The sequence below is a fragment of the Pterocles gutturalis genome, unplaced genomic scaffold (assembly GCF_000699245.1).
Source record: "Pterocles gutturalis isolate BGI_N339 unplaced genomic scaffold, ASM69924v1 scaffold43288, whole genome shotgun sequence".
NCBI classification, from domain to species: domain Eukaryota; kingdom Metazoa; phylum Chordata; class Aves; order Pterocliformes; family Pteroclidae; genus Pterocles; species Pterocles gutturalis.
The window spans coordinates 1-27,198 of NW_010119563.1; the positions used below are offsets into that span (position 1 = coordinate 1).

The following is a 27,198-nucleotide window of genomic DNA, read 5'->3' on the forward strand; positions in this document are numbered from 1 at the left end:
TCGTGCTCAGCGCCGGCATCAGCGGCCAGTAAATTAATCTGATATGCCACTTAACCTTTTGTTTATGGCTCCTCAGAAGTACTGTGAAAACAGAATAATGAGGACATCAGCAGCAAATAATTAAATTAGAAAATGTCTGCCGTAAATACTATCTCAGCAGATGAACCAGGACTAATAAAACAGAGAACATTGTAATATATTTGCTTTGATTTCTTCACACAAAGGCAATGCTGTCCACTGCGAGAATGCCATTTTACTTGCAATTAAAACATTAATCTATTTTTTGACCCCCATTTATAATGTTTTGAAGTATTTATTTTCCCAAACCCTGAAAAATACATACCAGTCCTTTTTGAAAAGTAACCAATTATAAATATTAATTTGAGCCTGAAGTCTAACTGTTCCCAGATATAACTACTTCCAGACATGAGACAAATTAAACTCACAGTGATTCAAAGACAAAGAAGAGGGCAGGGGTTCTATGTATATAGTTGTATATATCTATGCAAAGATAAGTATTTAGGTAAACATCTGTATACAAACTATTTAAAATTGATGTACAGTTTTAATGCAGCGGTGTGTCCTTTTGATTATGATGTATAGTTGAAACACTAAATGCTGATGTGATGTGACATCAGTTAACTTTGTGTATTATTTGTAAGAAAGCTCAGAAAAATTGAAAGTAAGAGTTTAAATGGAGTCTGTCAAAGAAAACATTATAAATTCAGTGTTTTCTAACAATGAAAAAAACAAACTGTTGGAAGGTGTATGACTTACAGAAGAAAATGATTCCTAAGCAAAGCATAGGAAGAATCTCAGTGTCTTCAGTGTTAACATAATGTCTTCTTTAATGGTTATAAATCTTGAACAGGGAAGTGCTGAGATCACATAGCTGAGCTAGTATGTGTGTAAGCTGAAAGCGTAACTTCATGAAAGGTGAGGTGAGCAGTCATACAACTTATGAAATGTATAGTACGTTAATGGTTTAATTTTGAGATAGATACATTTACCCTCTCGCAGCAGTACATTGAGAATTCATTTGAGGCTGTTCTAGGCTTTAAAAAAAAGTTGTGCTGGCTAACCAATCAAGGAGGTAAAACCTCTAATAGCACACTGGAGTTTACAGGACATTTGTCACTAGACATAGGGCAGTAAGATCCATGCTTTGGTTTCTAGACTTTGAATACCCAGAGTCTTTTTTTTCTTCAGCCAGTATGTACTCTGTAGAACCTTAAAAATGAAATACCAACTGCTGTTGTAGTCAGTGTCCATATGTAGACTCCCTTGGGATAGTCACTAATACAATTCGAATTCTCCTTTAATATCCACAGATACAGAACATTTTGGACAAATCCACAAAGCAGCATTTCATTATGATGTAAATGGGAATTTGGAAAGTAATTTAAACCATTTTGTTTGCCAGTGGGCAATATACTAGTTCTCCATGAAAGTTACTCTACCTCATCTATAGCCTTTTTATTCCTTCCCATTTGCTTTTTCCATTTACACTACCACCAACAGTGTCAGCCTGTTATTTCCTTTGGAAGGTATTTCCAGGGTTAATGGCCCAGCGCCTTCAACTCCACCCCACCAGTCATCAATCCAGAGGAAATACCCTGTGTTTAGAATAATTATTGCTTAAACACTAAGAAAATAGATCGCCTCTGTAAACAATAGCAGGCAATTCAGGATCAAGGAGTCCTGAAATAATTTCGGTTTATCATCATGCCATGTATCAGTTTAGATTTGCAGACTGTCACACCTCTGCAAGCCTTTTAAGCCTTTCTCACTCTTCTTACTGAGTGTATAAAGAATTTCTACCTCCTGTGATTTTTAAGCTGCATAATGTTGTAAGATCCTGCATGGTAAAGAACCCCCTCCTTTTTAACATTTCAATATTAATGTGAGATCATATCACATGAAAATTTAATTTGGAAATGTATCATTTAAACTTTGAAATGAATACATGGAAATTTGTGACTTATAGCCTATTTTTTAAATTCAGAACAGACAAAATCCCACATATAGTACGCCAAGTCATGCATTATTACTTAGTTCAGGTTTGCAGTACCACTAAATCACTTACTGCTCTGTAACTACACTAGAACAAAGACAAGCAACAAGCAGATGATGTGTTACAATGAAATAAATCACATACGACTAAGTTTAAATATTTTACCAAACAGGGTCAAATTATATATAAATGATTTGGAGACTTATAGTGGCACAGGCTATTCATTGCTGGAAACCAACATACATCTTGAAATTAAAGATTACTTTCCGTTTGCTAGTAATGTCAAGTTTAAACTTAGTAGTGGAACAGCAGGGGAGAAATGGGGGAAAAAGTACGTTTACATGAAAGCTGCAAATGAAAAGTCTTCAATGACTTGTAGATACCAAAACCTCTTAAAGCAAATAACAACTCACCTAATTTTTCAAATGTGCATCTCAAACCAAACAGAAATTATATGTTTGCTTACTGAACTGTGGCAATAACAGTTTTTCCAAGTTCCAACTAGGATCCTTACCTGCTTGTCTGCATTGGCGTGTGCGTGGGGGGTGGGTGTGTACTTTTTGTGTTCTATCTGCAGCATGATTCTGTTAGTAGTATGACAATAAATCACCTCTGGAAAAAGTCCAGCCTGGTATCAATAAGGCCTCACCAATGTCAATCACTTGGTTTGCTGAAATAAAAATTACAGCAATGTAGAATGCAGTTCTCCAATCTCCAGCTATTTATTATGCATATATTTAAAAAAGGCTTCAAACATTTACACAGTGCAAGCAGTTGTGTATTAATACGCTAACCAAGAAATTAACAGGTTATTGCTTTAGTTTCAAATATTGTGTTGTAAGATCCCCATGAAAAAACCACAGTGTATGTTGCTAGTCATTTGAAGTGGCAGCAGACACATGCTAAGTAAAACATTGAGGATACGCTTTTATTTCATCGTGCGGGGAAAATTATCTGAATTTTCTTAACCACTCATTATGTATTTTGTGTAGGTTCGAGCTAGTGCAATTGCTCAGGATGCTGATCAGAACTATGACTACGCCAGTAACAGTGTGGTTCTTCATTTGGAGCCAGGAGACGAAGTTTACATTAAATTAGATGGAGGAAAAGCACATGGAGGAAACAACAACAAATACAGCACATTTTCTGGATTTATTATTTACGCTGACTGATAATGAGTAAAAAGACCCACCAAACCAGTCCAGAAATGAAGCTTGCTCTTCTAAGCAATGGATTTGCGTGGCAAAAGTCAATGAAACAAGCACCCCAGCCGAGAGTGACCACCGAACACCTCAGTAGCAGGGGAAAAAAAAAAAGTCGAATGCTACCTGATTCACATCTGTACAACACAGAGAAACCTTATGTTAAAAAATTACAAAACAAGTTAAACGGATGTGTGATCCACTACCGCCAAAGCAAATACTTCCTCATTGTTAGTGTCCATGTGATGAAGTCCTACACAGGTCAAATTTTTATAGGAAAAAAAAAAAGCACCTAAGGACACTGAGTTATTTCTTCAGTGTATATGATACTTTGATGTGTTATGATCTTGCTGCTTTATCCATACTTCAGCTTTGGTTCTTGTGACTTACTTGCTAACAATGATGCTTGGAGTCCACTCATAATGTGGTGAGGAATGTTTTTCAATAAAAGGAAGAGGTAATCAAAATATACTTTCTCTCTCCAAAGGAATTGTTTGCCTTGTACTTTTCTTATCCTTCCACTTAAAACTAGAAACTAACCAGCTTCAAGCCTTAACTCAATGTTCCTGCTTTGTAGGTTTACATTAGACTTTTAACATAAAATCAATCCAGTGGAGTTGTTTAAATTTTGTCTTTCCCTTAGCTGTGTTCTAAAAAAAAAGGATAGAAGAAACACTTTTTTTTTTTTTCCTAAAAAGTATCAACAGTTGACAGACTATTTGATTGGACCAAATCTCTGATTCCACCAATGCCAATGGCAAAACTCCCATGATGTTAGTGGAAAAAGGATTTGACTTTTAATTTGTAAACTTGTGTAAATATATATTTAGACAATATTACAGGCCCATTCCTGATGGTTAGGTGTGTAAATATTTAGCAAGCCTGGCATCCATATCCTCAAACTAAGGTAGAGTGTTTTTGCAACAATTAGTCTTCATTAGTCTTTTCGCATTTAGTCTGCACTTGGGTACTATTTTTAATAAAATAGTTATCTCTTGTTCAACTAGAATTTCGTAGGAATATATTGGGTCAAAACCATATTTGTCTTAGGTGTCTCGTCTCACTGCAGTTAGTGGGATTATTCCCACAAAGGAAGAGTTGGAGATCTGACACGTGAGAAAATGTCACACAGACCTTTTCCATGGTAGCTAGTTACCAGTTTGTAGTAAGGCGTGCCTATGAAATGGACACAGATAAGCATATTACCAAAAATGATAACACATATGCAAAGAAAGAAGCAGATATTTACATGCAAAAAGTGTGTATTAAAACCTATTTTTCTCATTCATATATATATAGATATATATATATAAAGTCTCAAAGAAGTTTAATCCATATAAAGGATTAATGGCTTGGAGAATTAAAGTAAACACAGGTACTATGAGTTACATAGTTATAAAAATGCTTTAAAATCAGTCATACCAGTAATGTCCACAGAATATTTTTATTTGGAAAATGGCTTTATTATTTGTTTTGTTTTTGGGAGGGGAGGCCATCTATTGCTCTCAGGTTAAAACTTGCAGATTTCATTCTAAACCTAAATTTTCACAAGATAATTAACTAGCTCCTTAGCACAGTTGGTTATGTTATATGTTTTTAACATTTTGGCAAAATCACGGTAACATTTCTATAAATTGTTAGAGAGTAATAGAGGCTACACCTAGCATTTCTATTTCATGTACTTTGCCACAAGCAACCTTGTCTAATGTAGTATGGGTACAAACTCAGATTTACCTGCACTAAAATGCTGAAAGTGTCTGCCACTGTGACAAAAAAGCTCTTCAGTGCTGGCTGCTCAGTAAAAGTATGATGAAGATTTTCTGAATCTCTCTAAAAATCTCTTGTCTGAATGAGTGAAGCTTTTCTTAAACAGAACGTGTTACTCTTTGTGTTTCTGTCTTGAGTTGTCGAATTCAAAATAAATGCCAAGTTAGTCTGGGCCGACGGAGAGGAACGCCAGTCTAATTCATCTAGGATTTATAAAGGGACATTGTGCTGCCAGTTGCTTGTGTATTATCTCACCAAATGGTTAACGCATTTACTTTATGACAAAGTGCCAACCTATAACTGTACATTGTAGTGATCACTCCTGGTTTTTTTCCTACAAGGTAATGTATTTTAATAACAGATGTGTAACTGACTTCATGTCTGTTCGTTCTACCATTGCTTTTGTTGGCTAGTGCACTCACAACAGCAGCGTAGCTAGAGATTTTCTGTGTAGTATCAAACAGTGACGTACCGAGCTAGAGATCATTTACAACTAGCAATGCATATTTACTAAGGCGTTTATTGGAAAAACTCAATACTATAAGACATAAATGGTCAGATTTGAAGAAGCTTTTGAAATCAGGCTACCACTGCTACTGGATAAGACCATTTTTTGGATAAACCACCTGCCCTGGTTAAAGCTAGACAAGAGCAAAGAACACAATATAAGGCAAACATTTCTTCCTTTTTCATCATATCTTGATATACTGATTTGTAAAGACTTATATCACAACCTTTGTTATAACTATTGCAACTCATTAAAACTGTATTATGTAATATATTTTGACTTTTGGTGTTGCATCCTTACAAAAAAAAGCTCGTCCGCATGAAGTTTCACATGATTGCCATGGGATTCCACACGATAAAAAACTAATGCGATTAAAAAAAGATATCCGTAATAATACTGCAGATAGTTTAAGAGGTCATCAAATTGCTTTATTCAAAAATATATTTTTCCATGTATTTTTTACAGTTGCATTTAAAAATAAGTACATTGTTAAACTAGAAAGAAACAATATGTTCTTTGAATTATTTGAGATTTCTTTTGCCTTCTGTTCTCTATGGAAGCTATTTAAAAGTCCCAGACCTTTTATCAAGCATTACTTAAAGAATATAAGGATAATTAGAAGACTGTCAATATTACAAGGATTAAAACTGCTCCCTGGAGAAGGGGAATTTAATTGAAAACAATACTTTCCTTCAAAGTCCAGATGATACATCTTCAAAAATATTTTTTGGGTTACCTTTTAATAATAGTTTTAGATTACTCTCTAGAAACAATTACTTTAAAATTTCAATTGAAAAAATTTTGCAGGTAGGTTCATATTGAGTAAATGATTCATGAACAGACTTTTAGAAGGGAGAAAATGCAGAGAGAATACTAAATTTTGTTTTTCTAATTAAAAATAAAAGTCATTATCAGCTTGTTTGCATCTAATTAATAACTTCCAGTTTCTCTGAAAAGAACCAAGTTTTAAAATGACCGCTCACCTGAAAAAAATCTGAATTTTATCAAGCTTCCCTATAAAATAGGAATATTTATTCATTATTCCTACTTAAAAGTTAACCACCGCTTTGGATTTGCTAGGAGTATTTTATCAATTTTATCTTGGGATATGCCTCTAATTAGCATTTTAGGAACGATATTTTTAAGGATATGTGAATATCCATGTCCTCCATATTTCATCAGCCTATTCTTAGTATGCACATCATGAGCGATCAGAATTCTGTCTTCATAGCCTTCATCGATCAGCATGCGAATCCTGCAAAAGTAAAAAGCATACCTGTCAGTGAAAGGTTCTCACTCTGCAGCAGCACAGAACTGAGCCAGATTTAAATTTTTTTACATTACTGTACTGCTAGACTGTATTGTTACTGAAAAGAATTATTTTTAGGTACTCAGAAGACACATTCAGTACATTTAATTGTAATTAAAACACTTATTGAATGAAAAAAAACCATCTCTGTAAACAACACCACACATCTCAAAGTGGAGGAGGAAAACTCTTTCCAGCTGGCACGTGACTTTGCGTTTCCAGTCCCAGCAAGTCCACAGAGGAATTGAAGATCTTCAGCATCACCAAGGATGGGACACAGGTTTTACATACATGAGTAAGTTATAATTTCCTACATAACTTCTCAGCGTGATTGATTCACGGGGTTAATACACAAAGCAGTCCCATTACATTTGTTAAGGACCAGGCTCTGTGTGACAGGTCCTTTAAGAAGCCTGTGTCATTTACACAAATACGTTCACATCTTCAGTTAATTCCCATTTAGCAAACCAGCTTTATAAAAATTTTAAGTTGTCAGCATCACATTCAATATAGATGGTTATCATCCAAACATGTTTCAAAGATGTTCACTAAAGAAGAAGATAAACATGACAGGCACTGCACAGTGGTGGCATATGCCAGGAAATAAGAGGAGCTAATACAGCAGCCCAGCTGAGCAGGCTTGGCAAAATGACAAGAAGTCACCTTGGAAAAAGAAGTAGTCCTGGTCACCCCATTGTAGCAAGTCTGCTATGAGTCCTTCCTTTCCACATTTCTCTCTGGTAACCTGAATCACTTGCTCAGCTCATTTTTTAGAATGAATTTGGTGGGTGTCTAAACTTGTATTGCATCACTGTTAAGTATCTCACAAAGTTTCAGTTTAATTTTGCAGCAGACTGCAGCATTAAAATGGCAGAGATGGATACACCAGCCCTGAGAAGCACCTGTTCCTCACGAAGGCACTCAATTCCATCATTTGCCAACACTGTGAAATTCTAATTTTTACCTTCTTGACTGTGCTTTCATCAGCAAGACAGCAAATATTAGTTTTAAAGTAACCACACTATCTACATCTGAAAGCGCTTACTGTCAGTTTTTTTTACAATTAATTATGAGGAGATACATGTAGCAGGATCAAATCAATATAGTCAGCAGAAAAAAGGCAAGTAAGAATTTGATAAAAAAATAAGCAATTTTCTTCATAAAACCACCATAAATAATGCCATATTGAGCACAACCCTATGTATACCATAGGATTACAACCTCACAAGTATTTTCTCCAGCCTGAAACACATAGAGACCACAAGCTAACCAGTGAATAAGAGCAATGACACTGGAGGGACTAAGTTCTTGACTGACCAAACATCATCTTAGATTCATCTCCTTTCCTATTTGGTCTCATTTCATGGGTTGAGGAGGCATATGGCCCTTTATATTCCTTATTCATTGTTGCTTGCTCATTCCTCTAAGTTTAGTTAGTACTTGGTTCTGACTCAAAGAAAAACGGTCCCTGAAAAAATTAATTTTTTTACTTGCATTGGCAGCAGATTGCAGCAAGAATGGATAAGCACACACAAGGCTAAACTGTTTTTGAGTAGGTATGCCATGACTACAGAAGTTTATTCATGTTTTGAATAGAAAAGACCTGAACATATTTTTTCCATTTAGTATTTTCATCAACACATTTAAACGTCAATTTGATTTCCACCTCTCTGGTGCTGTTTGACCAAAAAAAAAAAAAAATCCCCAGGAGATTGCTACTGCCATCCAATGTCCAGTGTGGATGCATCAAGAGCCCAACAAAATCCATTTAATGGCACTTCTAACTCAAATGCACATATCACACTGTACAATGAGAAGACAAACTTTTCATATTTTCTTCCTATAAACAGCCTGCTGCAAGAAATACTCAAAGGCCAGAGAGTTTAAGGAGAGACAACAGTGGCTGAGCAAGTATCATGGACGGAATGAAAACGGCCACGGTTGAACAAACACTTGTTAACCAAGGCATAGTCCATTCCTCTACACATATTCCTCACGGTGCTTCTGTACCTGCTGACCTCCTGTGGCACTGGGAAGGGAGGAGGCCAGGGGAGGAGAGCAACTTTACCAGTTATAAATGTTAAAACTGTGGATTCATTGCAACAGTTTAAACACTGAGTGTAAGACTGAGAGCCCTGTTAAGAGAAAGAAGTGATTTCTAGTGTGAAAAGCAGCAGCAAACACTTGGCAGTAAGTGGAATAGCAACCCCAGCATCTTCTTAAGAAGAGAACAGTCTGAAAACAGAGATTAGTTTGGAGGCTAATCTGACAATGAGGGGGAGGGAAGCTATGTCTGAAATGTAAGCAAAAGCTAGAAAGTTACTTCCTTAGTGATTAGGGATCATAAAATCTTTCTCATCAAGGAGAATGAAATAACTGTTTCTGACTCTGGAAGGAAAAAAGACACAGGCAGGATGGCACACCACCTCTCAGAAACTTAGGGCTTCACTGCACACAAACACTGTGCACAAACAGCACAGGAGGATCACACCTTCGGACAGCGTGGAAGGAGTGAGATGCCCATTCCCAGCTGATCCTACCTGCCTCAAACAAACAGTTCCTGCAAGGAATGCATCTCCTTGGCAATACCTTGTGTTAGCACAGCACAACAGATTTGCTGTGCAGCTGAGCTGTGGCTGTGTGTGCTGATGACAAGCAGGGAAGAGGCATTCTGCCAGCAGGGCCAACCAATATTTTCACATTGTGAATGTGAGGAGCATGGGCGTTCTGAGGAGACAGGAATCTCATCCCTCAAAAGAGAGAAAGGGCAAAATGAGAGGGGGAGGAGAGGTGATAAAGCACTTGGAAGAACAAAAGTCTGGTTTTCAGGACAGAAGGACAGGACCAAATCCACCCAAGACAATCAATGAGTCTTGCTGGGTTAGCACATTCATGAGAAGTAACAGGCTCAGATGATGCTTAGTACCAGCACTGTTTCCAATACCATGTTTCAAACAAAAGCCAAGCCCTAACATAAATCCAGTACCTCCAGACTTCTTTTTTATGGTCGACATAATTGCAGTAAATGATAAAGTTCAACCAGATCAGCATGGAATTAGGATGGAGAATGAAGTTTAAAAAGCTCTTGATTTTCTTCTCAAGTAACATTTTACAACACTATGATTCTACATCTTCCTTTGCAGACAGAAGAAATTATACATGCTGCTCTAGAGAAGTGGCAGCAGCAGGAAAAAAAGTCATTATTTTAGTAGGAAAAAGGACAATTTTGAACAGCAAGCAGAATCACTCTGTGATGCCCTTAGAACAAGTACCAATAATATTAATTTGTCAATGGCTATGCTATAGCTTAAACTGCATGGAAGCAGATACCTGGCAATTCTTTCATTGTCGCTCGGCATGTCAACATCTGGATGGAACTGGTAATGAAGAAATTCTGTACCAAACAGGTCATACTCTAAATAACATCCAAGTTTAGCAAATTCCAGAAGTTTCTTTGTATCAAATATAGTCCTGCAGAACATATATAACACAAAGTCAGCATTGTAACAAGAAGAAAAACAATCTTATGGTACGAGGATAGGTATGTTGCGACTTCCTACTTGCAAGGAACAAAACCAATAATCTAAGATTTAATTCACTCTTTTGAAAAACAGGCCTCCTGTCTGACACATGCAACTTAAGCTGATATACAGCATAGTCTTTCTGACATTCATCTGGGACTTCATGCATTAAAAAAAAACAAAAGAAAGCCAACTCTTCCCCCATGAAATAATGAAAAGATTTATTATAATCTTTAAATGGAAACAGGAAAGTTACTTACTTTTGATCTCACTAACCCTCTCAACAGACGACCCAAAAAGGAAGGACATTTAAGGAGGAGGTTAATTCATAGTGACATTTAAAAAAAAGACAATGGATTACTTACACAAGACAGATTTACTTTCCCCAAAGAGTTACAGGAGACAGCTACATCCAGGGCTTGTTTCATCCATCACACACCAGTAATACACAACTTTGTCTTTAGTTTCTATTCTGTACAGTGATGTTTCTAGACTGTCATTAGAACAGCAATATATCATTGTTTGCACTGGAATCTGGCCAGAATGCCTTAAGAAAACGCTCTCACCAAATATATAATGGCACTGTGAGGACCTGGGACATGGGTTTTGCAGCAGATTTGAAAAGTGAAGGAACAAAGTTACTAAAACCCATCACTCATTTGGAAAAGAATAGCAACTGAAATAAGAGCTCTCTGAGATTTTTTTTTTTTTAACACTTTTACCAAGAGTATAAGCTATCCAAAGGAAAACAAAAACACTCAAATGATAGATAATAAATTTATCTTTATGAATGCATTTCTTTCATTTAAGCAAAAAATAAGTTTTCTCAAGAACAGGCCAGTTAACCAAAAGGGCAGTAGTCTAATTTTTTTTATTATTGCATATACTGATGTCACAAAGTAATTTTACCCTACACAATTACATCACAGTCTGTTGCTATGGAAATTACTGATGTCACAATTTCAATATTATGACTTAACAACAGGATCAAGTAGGAGGAACAGATGGGCTGAGAGAGAGAAAACCCTTGTTCAAACAAGCCTGCCATCAGCAGGAGTCTAAGACTTGCCAACTGCAATTAATAAAAAATGTTATTTTAAAATAAATTTTACAGTTTACAGATATAACTCATATTACCAAATGAGTTTTCAAAGTGCAGAGCAAGAGAATGGGTTATTTTAGATCCAGCCCTGCTCAGTTCACAGGGAGACAGTAGCCAAGAGTATTCATCCCTGTGCCGGTAGCAAAAACCACCCAGCAATATATTTCAAAATCACAGCCAGAAGAATTTCTTTTGAAAACTACTGTTAGCATTGTGCTTTTAGATGCTCTGCCCCAACGAAGCGCCGGAGAGCTTAATCTCATCAGCCATTGGGTCCTCTTTTAAGCCACACAGATGTAGCAGCAGCAGCAGCAGTTCCCAACTCCAGTCGCTAATCTCTGTGCTGGAATTAGGTGTTTGGGCAACACGTGTCCCTGAGCAGCCCTGAACACATGGACAAGGAGATGGGACAGTGAAGAATCCTGTAGCTTGGACCACAGGGACATCCACCAAACCATTATCAAACAGACGTCCATAACAGTTGCTGTGAGTCTTCTAACAAAAACTACTCGAGTGACAGAATGTTGTTCTCTACTGATACCTTTATAACCTTAATCCCTAATAAAAGGTCAAAGCCAAGACTCAACAGCTTTTGCTTCCCAGCCTTCATCTACACCGTAGTTTCACTACAGAGACTCGCTACCTTTTGTTCTAAGGTGCACGGCAGCCAAGATTTTAGTTTTATCATGACTGTAAATCCACCTGAAAACTACCGTCCTGTCTATGTCAAAAGCAGAAATGAAATATGGAGCTATGTACAAATTTATCTCACATTTAAGGGACTGGGATGCTCCCACATAGATTCTTCTCACTGGAGGAGACTTAAAATGTTAAATGCACACTGCAAAGCCAAATTTCACAGTAGTTTAGAGCCTATGTTATAGCAAGTGCCAACCTGAATGTGTGAAAGTAACGATAGAAGGAGTATAAGGAAATGTCATATTGTGCATCAGCGGCTGTTTGTGAAACTGCACCTCTGTCCTGACTTTTTTGCTACTTATATTGCTTATTTTGCACCAATAAATCACTGAATTCAACGATTTACAACAGTGCATAAAGGCAAAAAAACATAACTGGATGTTTATGTAGTATCAAAATGTCTACCTAAGTACCGACACCTGCAGCTTGCTCTGTCCTGTTTCGTACACAGATTTCAGTAAACAGTTTTTCTTTAAAAATTGGAGAAAAATATAGCCATATATACAGAATTACAATGGAATGCAGGTAAATACATAAAGAAGGCCCATATCATTTATATATATAATCAAATATAAATTAATTTTTTTAGCACTGAATTTTATGCTCCTAAAATCCCAAGTAAAACACTGAGCTCTGTGTGAATACAAAACACCTGTGTCTTGAGTTGCAAGATCTTGGAGCCTATAACCACTAGAAATTTGGAGCACGGTACTCTTGCCTGTGTTACACTCACATTGAGGGCAAACAATCCAATTGCTGAGAATCATATGACACAAACAGTGTCCATTATTCAGCAACTGGCCAAACTAATCAATGCTTGGACATTTTCCAGCTCACCATAAGCAACACAAGGTCACACAAAACTGATTTGGTAACAGAGGCCCTGTTTCTACACTGGAGAGAGAAAAGCACCCCAATTCCTCACCATGTCTGATGGGTGGCTCTTGGTTTTTCCTCTCAAGGAAACTAAAAGCTAGTTTTCTGGTCTATACTAAGAACTATCAAAACCACAATTATTTTCTTTTTAAGCAATATTTCCTCTGTCTGGTAGCAGAACTGAAAAGGTCTGGCTTCTGCTTTGACCCAGCATCCAGCCAAATCCAGGAGTTCTTCATTAATACCTGAGAGACTTCGATCAAGCCCTTAAGAGTGGCCCAGTTTTCAAAAACACTTGAAGCCCAGCAGCCTCCCACCCAATTTGGTGAGAGCTGTTCAATGTCCAATGTCCAATGCTTTGTAAATGCTGTGATTTGTCCAGGGATATGAATTAACGAAATCCCTGTTTTTTAACAATGTGGCTACAGTTATTCCTAATCGTGCTCCAAGGCCTTCAAAGAGAGGCCAAATCTCTTTATCAGTGTGAACCTAGAAGCTGATCCTGGCTGAAGTGCTGGAAGCTCATCAAGCTCCATATAAGCAGTTTCATATTTTATGTCAGTAAACTTGAATATAATTCTTCACATTGCAGTCCCAGAGCACAACCTAACTGTTTGCAGAGTAGTTCCCCCGAACCCCAGCAGGCTGTGGCAATGCAGCCAGAAGGACAGCAGTATAGCCTGCTTACCTGTCCAGGTGGGACATAACTGTCTTTGAAGCATCAGCCCCAGCTTCCTGCAGAATGCGGAGAATCTGGAAAGGTGCCTCACTGTTCCTGCCAGGATGGATGATAACGGGGCACCCGAGCTGTGACTGAGCCTGTGCTGTTGCCTGAAGCACTCTGTGTTCACTCTGAGTCAAAGGCCAGGAGCAACCTATTTCTCCCACCACACCACACTTGATGTTAGTCCCATCCGCTCCACTGAGTATCTCATCAACAATAATGCCTGTAAGCTAGAGAACAGGAAAATGAGATTTTTTTGGTTATTAACATTATTTGCATTAAATAGCATCAAAACTGGCCTATGGACACTGTGCTAGTTATACTCCCGAGGTCTTTCTGAACTTATTTAATTAACAGCTGGGTGTGTGAAAACACTGGGGTTAAAGTCTGTTTTTTGTCAACTAATATTATGCTAGTCATTCAGTAAGACTAAAATAAACAGAAGCAAATCAATTTAACAGTATCCACTCACACAATTGCCCAGGTTTGCCAGGAAAGCCGGTCTACATATAATCTGAACAGTGATTTAGCCTGAGACTGATTTTTCTTTTAAAAAAACCCCAGTTAGTTTACCATTAAATCTGTGCCTCGTACTCCTGAATTGGCTCCAGAAACAATTCAATGTAATTTCTTGCTAAACAAGGGCTCAGAGGATACTGAAACCTTGTCATTCAGATAGGGAAGGGAGCAATTCTGGCAAAGATCTTTAAGAGACAAGTTTAAGGCAAATCCCGCTCGTGGGAATGCTGACGTGAAATGACAGGAGCTCTGATGACTCAGAACTACAAGAACAAAGCTCAGCTGACAAACTTACAGGGTCAAAATTAGCTTGCTTTTAAAATATTCTTAAGCAAAAAAGACATCAGACTCTGCTAATAAAAGCAGTTTGTTACAACATCTTTAGTTTTTCTTTTCCAGAATAGGCCATATATCTTAAAGAACACATTTTGAATTGAGAGCACAAAATGGCACTGATGATGACCTTCTAACTCTTTGGCCCTGAATGCTCTGCTTCTTGTTTAACCAATCTACCAACCATTTCTGTAGACAACCAGATACAGAATTCACACATCTCCTGAAGAACATTTCTCAAAATATTCAAATTGTCTTTGTCTTATCAGAAAACATATCATAATGTCAAATTCACTAGCAAACGAGGAACCACCGGTTATCATGGATCAGTCGCTGCACAACACTTTCCAAGTAACTGTCTTCTTGACTGGATTAAGTGTTGATTATCTGCTGAGTACAGGACATCTGTGGGTCTCCAGCAGTCTATCAAATACAGAAGGGAAACCTTTGCCCCCAGAAATCTATTTGTATCAAATTTCAAGCGATGCAAGAATATTTAGGATAAGTAGTACTGTTCCGCACAGCTTGGGCCAGCTTGGGTCCAGTGTGGTTGGCAGTGCTGCTCAAGTTTTGACCACTGATTTTTAAAATGAATTTGACTCACTTGTAAACTGTGATAGATTTTTAAAAATTTTCTCAGCTCTGTTCATCCACATTCACAGCCTCCTGCTTGAAGGCTTTTTCTTAGTAAAAGATGAATGAATAACTATTACTATAGGAATATCTGAGGACCTCAGTCATTATTAACACATTGTCTTGGGCACCGTACAAACAATCTGATGTAGATTCTGCCCTGAAAAGTCTGGACAAATGGTAGACAAGAGAGATATAACACACAGCCTGAGCAGAGCAATGATTTACAACTGTCCTATAAATATTGCAATTATTTATACTTTTTACACAATTCTGGGTGATCTCATTGGGAAGCAATTAGCCAGAAAAAGAGACAAAAGAGGCAGGAGAGATATACTGCTTCTTTAAAAATTGTAAAAAGAACAGGATAGTAGGTGTTATAGCAGATGTCCACACATGAAGTACTTTAGGTCTTTTCCAACCTTAATGATTCTATGATTCTATGATTATAACAAATCCCTGAGAGAAAATGGAGCTTAAGAATTGGAAATGCTGACAGATAATCCCAGCACAGGCAAGTAGTGCCGGTCCAGCTACAACACACAAGCAGTAAAGCTATTCCCAAGTTTTTCACACTGAGAACTTCTAGATTAAAACTATTTTGCTGGAATTTTTCTCCAGCTTTGACTCAGCCAGGGATAATTCATAGGAGAGAGACACTGAAGCAATGGTTATGTCTTACCTGCTCCACTGTCATGGTCTGTGTTTGAGAAGAATGAGTGGAACCCACATAAAACCCAGCCCCAGCAATAATATGGACTCCAGTTTCTTCAGCAAGTTTCTTCAAAGTATTCATATCCCAACCAATTCCTGTGGTTGTGTTTTCCACAATTGTCCCACCACCTGCTGCTTTGAAATGCAACAGCTCCTCCTTCACAGCATCTGTTTCCTGATACAAAAGAAGGTTTTCTTTATGGCTGTAGGGATTTTGCTTAATCCAAAACAAGTTCTTCATCTCAATGGGTCCATCAGACAGAGGCTCTTGGCCTGGAGAAGGTGGACAAAAACAGCTGCTGAAGTTCATCATCAAGTGTTCATGAGTCAATGTATAGCCAAGGTGGTCTGGCTCCACAGGGCCCAAGACAGTCTGCGCTTTTCCTCTCAAGGAAGGCATTTTTCTTCAACAAAAAGGAAAAAAATAAACAGATTCTAAAAGAGTTTGGGAAGGAAGAAAGGAAACAAAAACAATTCAGTAAGGGCAAACCTTTCTTACACAATTTCTGAATTCCCTCCTCTCTCTCACGCACGTACCTACACACTGTGTATGTTTGCTGGAATGTTTTCAAATGCTGTTTCCTGTAGAGTGGTCAACATGAAAAACAAAGTATTTATTTTACCCAACTGTGCTTATATCAGTAGTCTAGCAATGTAAAAATATCACATTCTAGTACAAGGAAATCATCACCATTTATTGTGCTATACTCACTATCCCATTAAGATAAATGTTTCCTATTAAATAACAACCACTGTATGTTCATTTAGGATTCTCTGCTCTTCAGCAGCTGTCAAATTTTGTCAGCTTGAGCCACCAGATGAACACACTTGGCACCTAGGCTGAATATTCCTTACTGGTACGTTCAGTTTACTAATCTGTGTCCTCCAAGACTGTCCCCCTCGCACGCCCAGGAAGCTGTCTGTGTTTGGGCACCTCGTCTGCCCCTCTGTGTGAGGAACACTGGGATGGGGTTGATCATCTGCTTCTTCGGCTTCAACAGGGGTTCAAGTGCTCCTGCCAGCTGCACTGTGGAGGTCTGGAACAGCCCAGGACAACTCCTCCAAAGCCAACAAATCACTAGATATATAGCGTGGCCCCCAACCAGTGGGGCAGAAGCCAAAGTGTTTTTCCCATCAGCTTCATTGTCCAATATTGTACCAGTTAAGAACAGACCTTAGGCTAACAATTGATATGGCTCAGCCCCTAAGAGACCTTTTTCTTCATCTTTAACATGAATGAAACAATGTTAATTCTCAAAAAGTCAAGTGAGTGGTGACAAAGATATACATTGAGGCTATTGTGTGCAGTTGGTTCACGTCAGAGGCACCCGCCCTGTGCAAGTCTGGCCTGACTCACTGCAGGTTAGAATTAGCTGCAGCTCTCCCCACTGGGATTTTGGGGTATTTTTTTATTTTGGGGTTTGTGGTAGTCTTTTTCGTTTATGTCCCACATTAACATTAAACACAGCTGACTACCCGGTTCATGTTAGATCTTCCTGATGTTAGTTGCAAAGGCTTGAGGATATATAGTTATAATCCCTAGTCAACCAAAATCATCAGTTAAGAAACAAAATACAAGTTTAATCATGTCCAGAGGACAGGACTAACTAGAGCATGCATTATTGATTAAAGAGAGAGGTCTTTCCCATTTCTGTCTCCCTTTTAGTGAATAATATCATAAACATGGGTTTGTTACTGGTGAAGCCCTCAGAGGACGCTTTCCTTTTAACTGCTAAAGTTAATCTACCAGGATGACAGAAAAACTGAAATCTGAAGGGCACTGAACTCTACACATCAAAGGGCACAAGAACATGGAGATCTCTTTGGGGATACTTTCATCTCACAAGAAGTAGCCATTGTCAGAGTACCAACAGACAAAAGTGATCCAGGACCTGCAAAAGGCAGATATCACCTGCCTACTGATGTCTGTAGTACTGGCAGTTATTTTAATATGAAAACTTGGCCATCCATAACAAAGAGAAAGGACAGACTGACTATGTTTGCTTTCCTTGCGTAAAAGCAGACTTAGGAAGAACTGTTCTTTTATTAATTTAATTTCTAGACTGGTATGTTGACTTGTATGAGAAGGCAGAAGAATAATTACCCTCATAGAACAGACTGCTGGCTGATTAATGTAATGATTTATTTTTTGCCAAATAAATTAAGAAGTGCATGATTTCAGAAAATATTGTTCTTGAGCAAATAATTAAAAGCAAAATACCTGTCTTAGTCAGAAAGTGCTGCTAGCTGCAATTCAATTAAGTTGTCCAACCCAGTCATTAATTCCATCCTTGAACAAAGCTGGTACTATATAGAGCAACCCACTATTTTGGAGAAAGTTCAGTGATCTGAGTCATTCTTATACACACAGCAAAGAGACAACGCTAATTCTAAGATAATGGCATTACCTTTACTTTTTTGGTTTTGGGTTTTTTTTGTTTTTTTTGGTTTTTTTTTTTGCATTAAATATCTACACTCTGGTATTCAGTAAAACCCTAACAGTATAAAGAGCGATCACTACTCTCTGCATCGGAGACACACTTTTCTTCCCCCATGTTAACTGACTATTTTCAAATCCATTTATTAAGTTAATAAACCTATATAAATATTTTGTTATATAATTAAATATTGAAGTATTGAAGTTATTTTAATAAAACTTGACACAAAGCAATTACAGTCTGTTTCCTTAACAAGTTTCCACTTTAGTTTTTTAGTTATTTAATACTGCAGTTATTCAAAAAACCCGCTGTAATTGAATGTGACTTTTTGCTCACTTTCAGATTACTACTTTGATAAAATGTTGATTTTCAACATTTGTTCCCACTAATTCCTTTCCAACACGGTTAATTTAGATTACCCACAATTAATCTGGCCTGAACACCGTGGAGACCTACAGTTGCGTGTGCGAGATCTTATGGCCTGAGGCTGCCGTCTTCTAACAGTAGGAAACATCTAAAATTACCAGTTCCAGCACTAAGTTCCTCTTGTAGCAGATATCAATCTGTTGATTTTTAGACTCTAGATTTCAGATTACAGCACACATACAGAGTTTACAGAACCAGTGCCTACCCTCAAACCTTTTGACTGAGACCAAGGATTTTTACAAATATAAGTATCACAAAAACAGAAACTGACACAAGCAGCATTTAAAGTAGGCCCAATTTTATCTGCATGAAAAACATGATTAATATTAATGTCAGTGCCTGCTTACTAACAGTTTTAGAAACCCACTGCTTTTAATTAAAAAATTCTGAAAAATAAAGACATAGACAGCATGCCCTGATTATGCTATAATGATCCATTATTCCTAATAAGATTCAATTGATGGAACCAGAACTTAATTGATGTCTTTAAAATGAATTTTAGGTGCAAACAGCTTTTAAATGGAATAAGGATTGCTGCTTAATTTAAGCATGCATACGTTACTGCAGAAATCAACGTTCATGTGCTTCACTAATGACTTGCATGCCATGTTTTACACAGACCTTTCCTCTGAGAAAGTTTCTTCTTTCATACACTAGGGACTTAATTCATATCACCTCATTTAACCATCTAAAACAATGTATGTCTTCTACAGAATAATCGTCTAGAAAGACGTATCCATAGGCAATTTGTCCAACCTATTTTGAATGTTTGTAACAGAACAAGACAAGTTGCTTTCTGTAATAGTGGTCTCCTTCCATGGACTATAGAGGGAGCCAAGAAACAATCCTGGACAAGACAAGAATATTTTAGATGGTCCTACCTAAGACATCTGAATTACATTCCCTTAATCTTAACCCAGTCTGAGGGGAGGGAAGGCATAAAGGTGCTGATTCCTATGACAAAATATAAACAGGTAGGCTCTTATCTGGCAATAACAGGTATTTTGGTTTTGGAAATCACTAATTTATACTGTGGTATTGCCAAGGTGCTCCTGCATAGAACAAGGCTTCTCTGCTCTAAGTGCTGTATAAACAGAGAAATAAATGGTATTTCCTGAAAATTACATATTCAGATAAAAAGAAAATAAGGATTGTTTTAAGATATAACAAAAACTTGTATTATTTCATAACAGCCTTGAAACAATACTCTAACATTTCTGTAATAAACGCTGAACCAATCTTTACAACCACCAATTGCATGGTGCATAAAACATGACTCTCACCATTAACCAACGATTAAATGCTGATGAAGTAAATGTTTTTCCTAGATGTATTGTTAAGAGAAAAGAGACTTGCTGCTAAAAAGGTCATGGTACTGCATTCCTGACTCTGGTAAAAACTCCATGGAGTTCAATAGATGTTTTGCCTGAATACTGATGACAAGATTTGTGTTTCTGCTTTTCCCATCTGAAACTTGCGCTTCAGTCACTGTGTCATTTTAATGGTCTTGTAATGGGAAGTCTCCCTAGGTTTGGATTAGTTGCTTCCTACAGTAATCTCATATTGCTGACACATTATAATCGCATAAACACAGTTTCCACATGCTAACACCGCATTTGTTTTGATTTGGTAAGCACATTTTAATGCTATTAACACAGGCTCTCCCTAGACTTCTATGAGAATAATTTTACTGTCATTGCATTCCAGTGTGAGATTACAGTGACACTAAATACAGATTGCTATGACACAAAATTTACAAAAAAAGTGAAAAGAATGGCTCAATAGGTATTTATTATATTCAAAAAAAGTTAAACACAGCTGCCATTTAGAAACAAGGGCTGCCCTGGCAGTCCCAGGAAATGTGACATAGCCCAGGTTCACTATATACTTACAGATGGAGGACACACTTCGAGCATTCAATTCTACTGTGAGCAACCTCTACAGAGCATGGAAAAGTCCCAAATTAGAAATACATGACACATCTGTAGTAAACTGCCATTAGCTAGTCTACGCTGTGTTATCTCACCTCTCCCCACATTTTGCAATGAGGGAAGAAGTTAGCAAGATAAAGGATGAGGCAACACAGAGGGTGAGAGAACGTGTACGTGTAGACTACGTAGGGAAGAATTTAAAAAATTAACTCCTTTCTCACTTCCCCCATGCTTCTGCCAGCTCTGTAGAGGTTTATGGGGTGGAAGGAACTCAATACTGCCAGCATGGTTCTTCCTCTTCCCCACCAGACAAACAAGTTTTCTAACTTCTGTGGCAGATGGGTGACAGATCTACTTTACCGTCTTCAAAAATGTATTCCCAAGTGATATATACAGGACAAACATGCCTGAAACCCAGTTCTCTCTCATGCACTTGTTTCAAAAAGCACGACTTTTTTGCTCATGCACAACATCAGGGAAGTGCAGCTACAAGGGCCGGTGCAGTAGAGTTCACCACAACTGGCTGGGTGAAGGCAGCAGTAGGAGTAAACTTGCTTCTTCTCCAGAAGGACAGACACAGGCTCATCTGTCATTTAGCCAAGCAATTCCCTCTGCATCAATGTCTGCAAAGGCGTCCAATGGCCTGCAATGCCATACTGCTACACGGGCACTCTCACAGGACCACCAGGTGTCTCTGTGTTATGCAAGATAACAGCACATCTTACATTGCTTTTGGGCTATTTTGCCCATGAAACAGAATTTGGACATGGAGTTAAAGTACTCTAAAAAATGCAGGCCTCTGGGCAAACTCCTGTCTCTTCTGTAGAAATGGCAGATGTGCTTCTCTAAAGGTGATCCAGATTATTCTCATTACATTCATATTTATTCTTCCCTGTCTTCAGAACTGACGTTGGTCAGATGTGACATTGGTCTTTTTCTTCTAAACTGGAGCTATGAGATTATCATGATTTGCTGAACTTCAAGCTAACTCAGAAAAATGAGCCAAGGAAAAGAATCTTATCTATTCACTGTGTTTTCTTTTTTCACTACCTTCATGCCCTGGTAATGAAAAAAAAAAAAAAAGCATCATGACAACTTTTCATAGTGTTGCCCCTTGCCTACTGTGGCAGTGTACTAAGGGGACAAGGACACTGCATGTACCGTGCTGGCCTCCCTCCTAGTTCTCAATCAAACTGCATGAGGATGACACACCAGTACTTCCATGAGCATCAACACTCAGGCAAGCCTTTGTGTCCTGAGGATCAATGTCACACTGGAGATTTTCCATGCCTTGAACAATTCTCAGAGATGAGGGGAACACTTACAGTGCCTCTCTCCTGCAAGAACTCCTGTCTTTACCCCATATGAGCATATCTTGCAGCTCTTTCCTTAATGGGGCACCTGCAGTTTCCCATCTTGCGGTGGCTATATTTTCATGGAGAAGGTATGAATTTCCCCATTTCATATATGTGTAATCTCTCACCTGGGTAAAAATTGGCCAACAGATTAAATACCTACAGAACTCTTCGGGGAAATATTTAAAAAGCATCACCTATCCCTACCTTGCTACATTTTTTCCTGAAATACACTGTTCCAGAGATACTCAGAACAGTGGGTTAATGCTGTGGCATTCAACAACCTACCTCTGCTCCCAAAACCATTCAGAAATGTTTATTTCCTTAAGAAGCCAAGCTAAAAGAAATACTAAATATTGTTTTCCACTAGATTTTCTATATATGCTTTCAACAACCAAAAAACTTTTACACTATAGAAGTGAGAAGGGATACTGAAAGTAACACTTCATATTAATATGTGCTACGAAAAACTTAGAAGAGCTTTAGCCAAGCCTTACATAATAAAGAGAAGTCCCAGCAAAATATGTATGTACACATACCACAGCAGTTACATTGCTTGAGTGGCACTGGCAACGTTCTACGACCTAAAAGCAAAGCCACGTTTTATGAGAAATTTAAACACTGTTACACACACGAAAGACCAATATATTGATTCACTGCCCTCAGAACCTCTGAAAAGCAGACTTTCGGGAAAGAAACTGGTCAAGGGAGAAGCAAAGCTTTTACATGTTCACCTGAAGGGGTAAGGGGAAATTCTCACTGCGTGCTCCCTCTGTTGCTTGGCTAGTGGCAGGCAGACAGACCTTCCAGCTTTGCATGGTTTGAGGGTCACACTCTTGCTCTAGGCTAGGCTTTGAGCCAGACATACATAAAACAGATTTCTTCCTTACAGTTCATCAGCCACAGCAGCGCAAAGTGCAGCCTCTCATATTGTTTTCAGGGTATGGCCATACCTTTGGGATCAAAGCAAGCACATGTGATCTGCACATGACCATGTATGTGCACATACAGTGAGTGCCCCACAGGCACAGTCTAGGCCACTTAGTATAAAATACTTTACACATTTTTTTTTTCCAATTTGGTTAAAGTTAAGCTGTTGGGAACAGAATAGTTGGACTTTTATTTTACCCTAGTTCTGTGCAGACAACAGTCTCCAAATCTGGGCTTCTCCAAGCAAAGTCACATTGAAGTTTCTCTTCCTCAGAGAGATCTGAGGCCAGCATCCCCATAAGTGGTTTTTCATCAACATCTCCTTTAGAAGAACTTCGGGGGATTTTACATTTTGGGCAGCTTCCAGAATTATTCCTGATAAAAGGTCAGACAAAAATTCTCCCCTAGGGTCCAACATTACATTAATTATATTTTACATGCACACATAATGTTTTTAGGCCAAAAATCACGACTGAAGTCACATTATACTATATGCAAATATGGTCTGAGTCCTGCATGCTGATGCATGCACTTGTATTCTCAAGCCTAAACAGAGTAATATTAGCTTCTCATGGGTGCTGGGCTACAAGTACACACTCTTTTTCTTGCTAGGACAACATGATATAGGAAAAAAGTTTGTGCTTTTCAGATATGCATGTCCACTCTTCATTCTTTTTAAATTTCAAATTTGAAACCAGCGTACATCTAACTCTAATCTTACTGTTATTGTCATTGACTTTAATTGGTTTTCTCTCTATGTAAGGTCCCATACACTTAAAAATTTTCACATGAGTTTAAACATTTCAGTAAGCATGTTGGATGGAGTATTATCACTCACTCATGCAACACCATCACCAGGAGCCACACCGAATCTCTCTATGGATCTTTACATGCAGAAACAAAGAGAAAAGGGATTGAGCTCTAAGACACTGAAGAACAGACATCATCCTTCTCACCACACATATCTATGCAACGGAAGAGCTATTCATTACCACCTCCTGGTTAAGACTGGACACTACTAGCTACAAAATTCAGCTGAATGAACCCCATGGTCAGCTTTGTGGCAGAACCTACCAGTCACTGATCCACTGAGGCCTGTGAGAAACCACACACAGTGGAAAACTGTGTGGGGATGGGGTTTAGTGCCTCATTCAAGACTGCAATAACCAGAATAAGCACAGACTTCCAGAAAAACACTTTCTTTAACAGTGAGTGATGAGTTTAGATGCACAGAACTAAACTCAGTTTCCCACTACTGTAAATAACTGTATCCCAACACGTGCAGCCAATCTGAAGACCCGCTGGAAAAAAAATACCCTGAGAAAAGCCTTCACAGTTTCCACTGTGACTGTTCTCTGTGGCTGTGTCAAGAAATGGCAGCCATATGCCGCTCTCAAGGTCCACTTCTGATCTCACAAGAAACTGTCCCACACAAGAAAATTTAACATGAGCCAAGCGAAAGCTTAAAGCTGATCGGTGTAACTTTAAGAATTATCTTTTAACTTAGAGACCGTCCTTATAGAGTCTACATGATTTGTCAGTAGTCAAAGGCAATGACCTCTTGCTTACACAACTGCTGGTACAAAGTCTTAACAAGAGCTGGACACAGAACCCGCACACCCTTTTCTTTTTGTATCACAGAATGTCTAAGTACTTCTGAAAAAAGATACTAACTCAGTATCTTTCTCCTGAAAACTATTAATTATCTGTGTTATTAAAAAAATCTTTGCTACCCAGTCTAAAGTGAATAACAAAGAGCCAGGTCCTGCAATAAAATTTACAGCCCTCAAGAGTTTGATCAGTAACACTAGTTGAACATTTCCAGAACCCCACCTGAAACTGACCCATTTGCCAGAAGGTATGCAAATCATGGCAAAGAAAGAGTTAAATTCCTTTCATTTGGTGACTAGGCCTCACTACAGTGACTCTGGACATGGATAAAACAATTCTCCTTTAATACTTTGACCTAAGAGGAGAGATCCTGAAACAGCAGGAAAAAGAGAGTGCCTCAGGAGCTAACATGCCGCTTTCCTTTGGTCCTCCCTCCTCCACAGAAGTTACTTCAAAAAAACCCCAGTGGCTTTGGCTCAGTGCAAAACTGAGGTTTCAGAACAGCTTTGAGAAGAGTAATCCTACATGTTTTTCAATCAAAAAATCATGATTTACATAAAACTGTCATAAAAGACATGGTGGTGGTGGTCTTCCGTCTTCTTATCCAAGTACTTAAATACTTCTGAAACATATCCCAGCCATTGCTAGGCTAAAATCCCTTTCTTGGATTATTACCCATGAATGTATTAATATCGGACCAATGACGTGGCCACTTCTTAGAAAATTCTGAGGAAGCTTTTTAATTTGTGACCAGAAAATGATGTTAAAGCAGAAAACTTACTCTACCAGTTTTGAGAAAAAGATGAAATTTCTTTTCAGAACTAGGGGGATGGGACACTCCCTTTCCCTTCCAACAGAGCTGGTAATGCAATGACTTGGATACTCTCCGGAAATACAGAAGACCTAAGTTCAAAACTGCTCTGGGACCAGGGACTTGAACCTTAGGTAATCCTCCCCCTACCAGACAGGTGGCCAGTCTGATGCAAGCAGAAGCCTGTCTTTCTCTGTTTTCAGGAAACATTAAGAAGTCTTGGTTTCAGCTTACTAAACCATGAATCCTGCTCAGCATTTCAAGTTTTGAAAGATGGAAAAAATATTTCAGATCTACATAAAGTGAAATAAGAACTAAAATTCACAGAATGTTTTGTGAAACAGTCCTTTAATAAACATGGGACTCTTTGTGCCATATGCTTCACTATATACTGATTTTGATATGTGAGGAGCAAGCCAATGGCTCCCTAACCACAGAGGGAAGCAGTGACACTTTTTCCTGTTCCACCATGCATTAATTTAATAAGTTAGCACTGGTCACCTATACGAAATGTAATTAAGCATCTGAATGCCGCTGTTGCCACCTTTCATTATAACAACAAAAGTGAATGTGATGATGGTGACATGATGGCAAATATTATGTCTGTTAAATTCCAAAACATGAGAGGCATCCATAATAATAAATGACACTTAAGTAGTCTTTCATATAACAATCCCAAAGTACCTGACAAAATGATACAAAACTACCTATTACAAGCATCGGTTCACCCATCCCTGAAACAGCTTTCAGCAGAAAGGGAGCAACATTTAAACACTACAGAACATATTATGACAGAGGATGTCGAATAATGTATCCATTATAGAGCACAGGGGAATTCCAGACAAGCAAAACACAATCTTCCAAAAGCAAGTGACCTTGGGCTAAAACTTTGTTTCATTCCGAAGTTATCACAAGCCTCTAGCATAGAGAATACACCACCCCTAACAACAGACCTGCCTAAAAAACAGAATTGTATCTACAACTTTCTTAGAAATCATCTATATTAATGTATTTGCTAGGCCAAAAGATGCTCGTCTCAGTTCCTCACCAACAGGACCTGTATGCTTCAGCTCAGGACCACGCTCACCATGAGACCTCCTGCAGAGAGGCGGCCAAACGCCCAAGGGCATTGTCGGCAGTGGCTCGGCTACAGTGCTGAACCCCACTTCGCAGAGGGGACCTGAACCTCCCTGACTCAGAACCAGCGCTCCTCTCCACAGCTCGCCAAACTGGCGCAAGGGGAGGAGAAAGCAGGGCAGCTGCCACAACTGTGTCTTGTAAAGCGCAGCACACCTCAGGCCACAAAGACGCGTGGTGTCTGGAAACCAACAAGGCTCGCAGGCCAGTCTGGAGTTGCTGTTGAGCCCTGTCAAGCTTAAGCAACTCCGGAAGAATCTTGCAGAGGGCTGCAGGTGCTTCCAGATGGAGAGGCAGCAGAAGAGGCTCTAAGGTCCCAGTTCTGGATTGAGGAATCTGTTCCTCCATGGAGCCACCCTCAGGGACTGACGGGAGAGGAATACTAGAGAGGACGCAGTGCCAATATTTAACTTGTTACGACTGTACAAATATTAAATACCAGCACTAATAACAGAGGTGTAGCTGCACTCGCGCAGTGAACACCGCTGGAGCTCGGGGGTTACTCTGCCGATAACTATCATTCAATCGATCCTGTGAAACGCTTTTCCAGAGAGGGGGAGGAGGCGTTCACCCCCTCAAGCTCCAGACCAGCTGCGGGTCGCCCTGCAGGAGCCCTGCCTGCCCCAGGCCGCTGTCCT

General features: G+C 38.6%; 1 protein-coding gene across 2 annotated transcripts; it reads right to left on the reverse strand.

The window, feature by feature from the left end:
- Positions 1 to 6,535: 6,535 nt before the first annotated feature.
- Positions 6,536 to 16,364, reverse strand: PTER (phosphotriesterase related). 2 transcript variants are annotated; one of them, XM_010076608.1, is made up of 4 exons: positions 15,890 to 16,364; positions 13,687 to 13,952; positions 10,131 to 10,271; positions 6,536 to 6,746 (listed from the first exon to the last, which is right to left on the reverse strand). In XM_010076608.1, the coding sequence occupies exons 1-4, from the start codon at positions 16,319 to 16,321 to the stop codon at positions 6,536 to 6,538; spliced, it is 1,050 nt and encodes a 349-aa protein (XP_010074910.1). In that variant the 5' UTR covers positions 16,322 to 16,364. The 2 variants fall into 2 exon arrangements, with proteins under 2 accessions (XP_010074910.1, XP_010074911.1); XM_010076609.1 differs by lacking the exon at positions 10,131 to 10,271 and having other exon boundaries at positions 15,890 to 16,326.
- Positions 16,365 to 27,198: the final 10,834 nt, after the last annotated feature.

Coding starts and splice junctions, on each gene's coding strand:
- PTER (XM_010076608.1), bottom strand. CDS start 16,321: ATGCCTTCCTTGAGAGGAAAAGCGCAGACTGTCTTGGGCCCTGTGGAG. Junction 13,953..15,889: donor AGACCATGACAGTGGAGCAG/GTAAGACATAAC, acceptor CCTGTTCTCTAG/CTTACAGGCATTATTGTTGA. Junction 10,272..13,686: donor GTTATGTCCCACCTGGACAG/GTAAGCAGGCTA, acceptor TATGTTCTGCAG/GACTATATTTGATACAAAGA.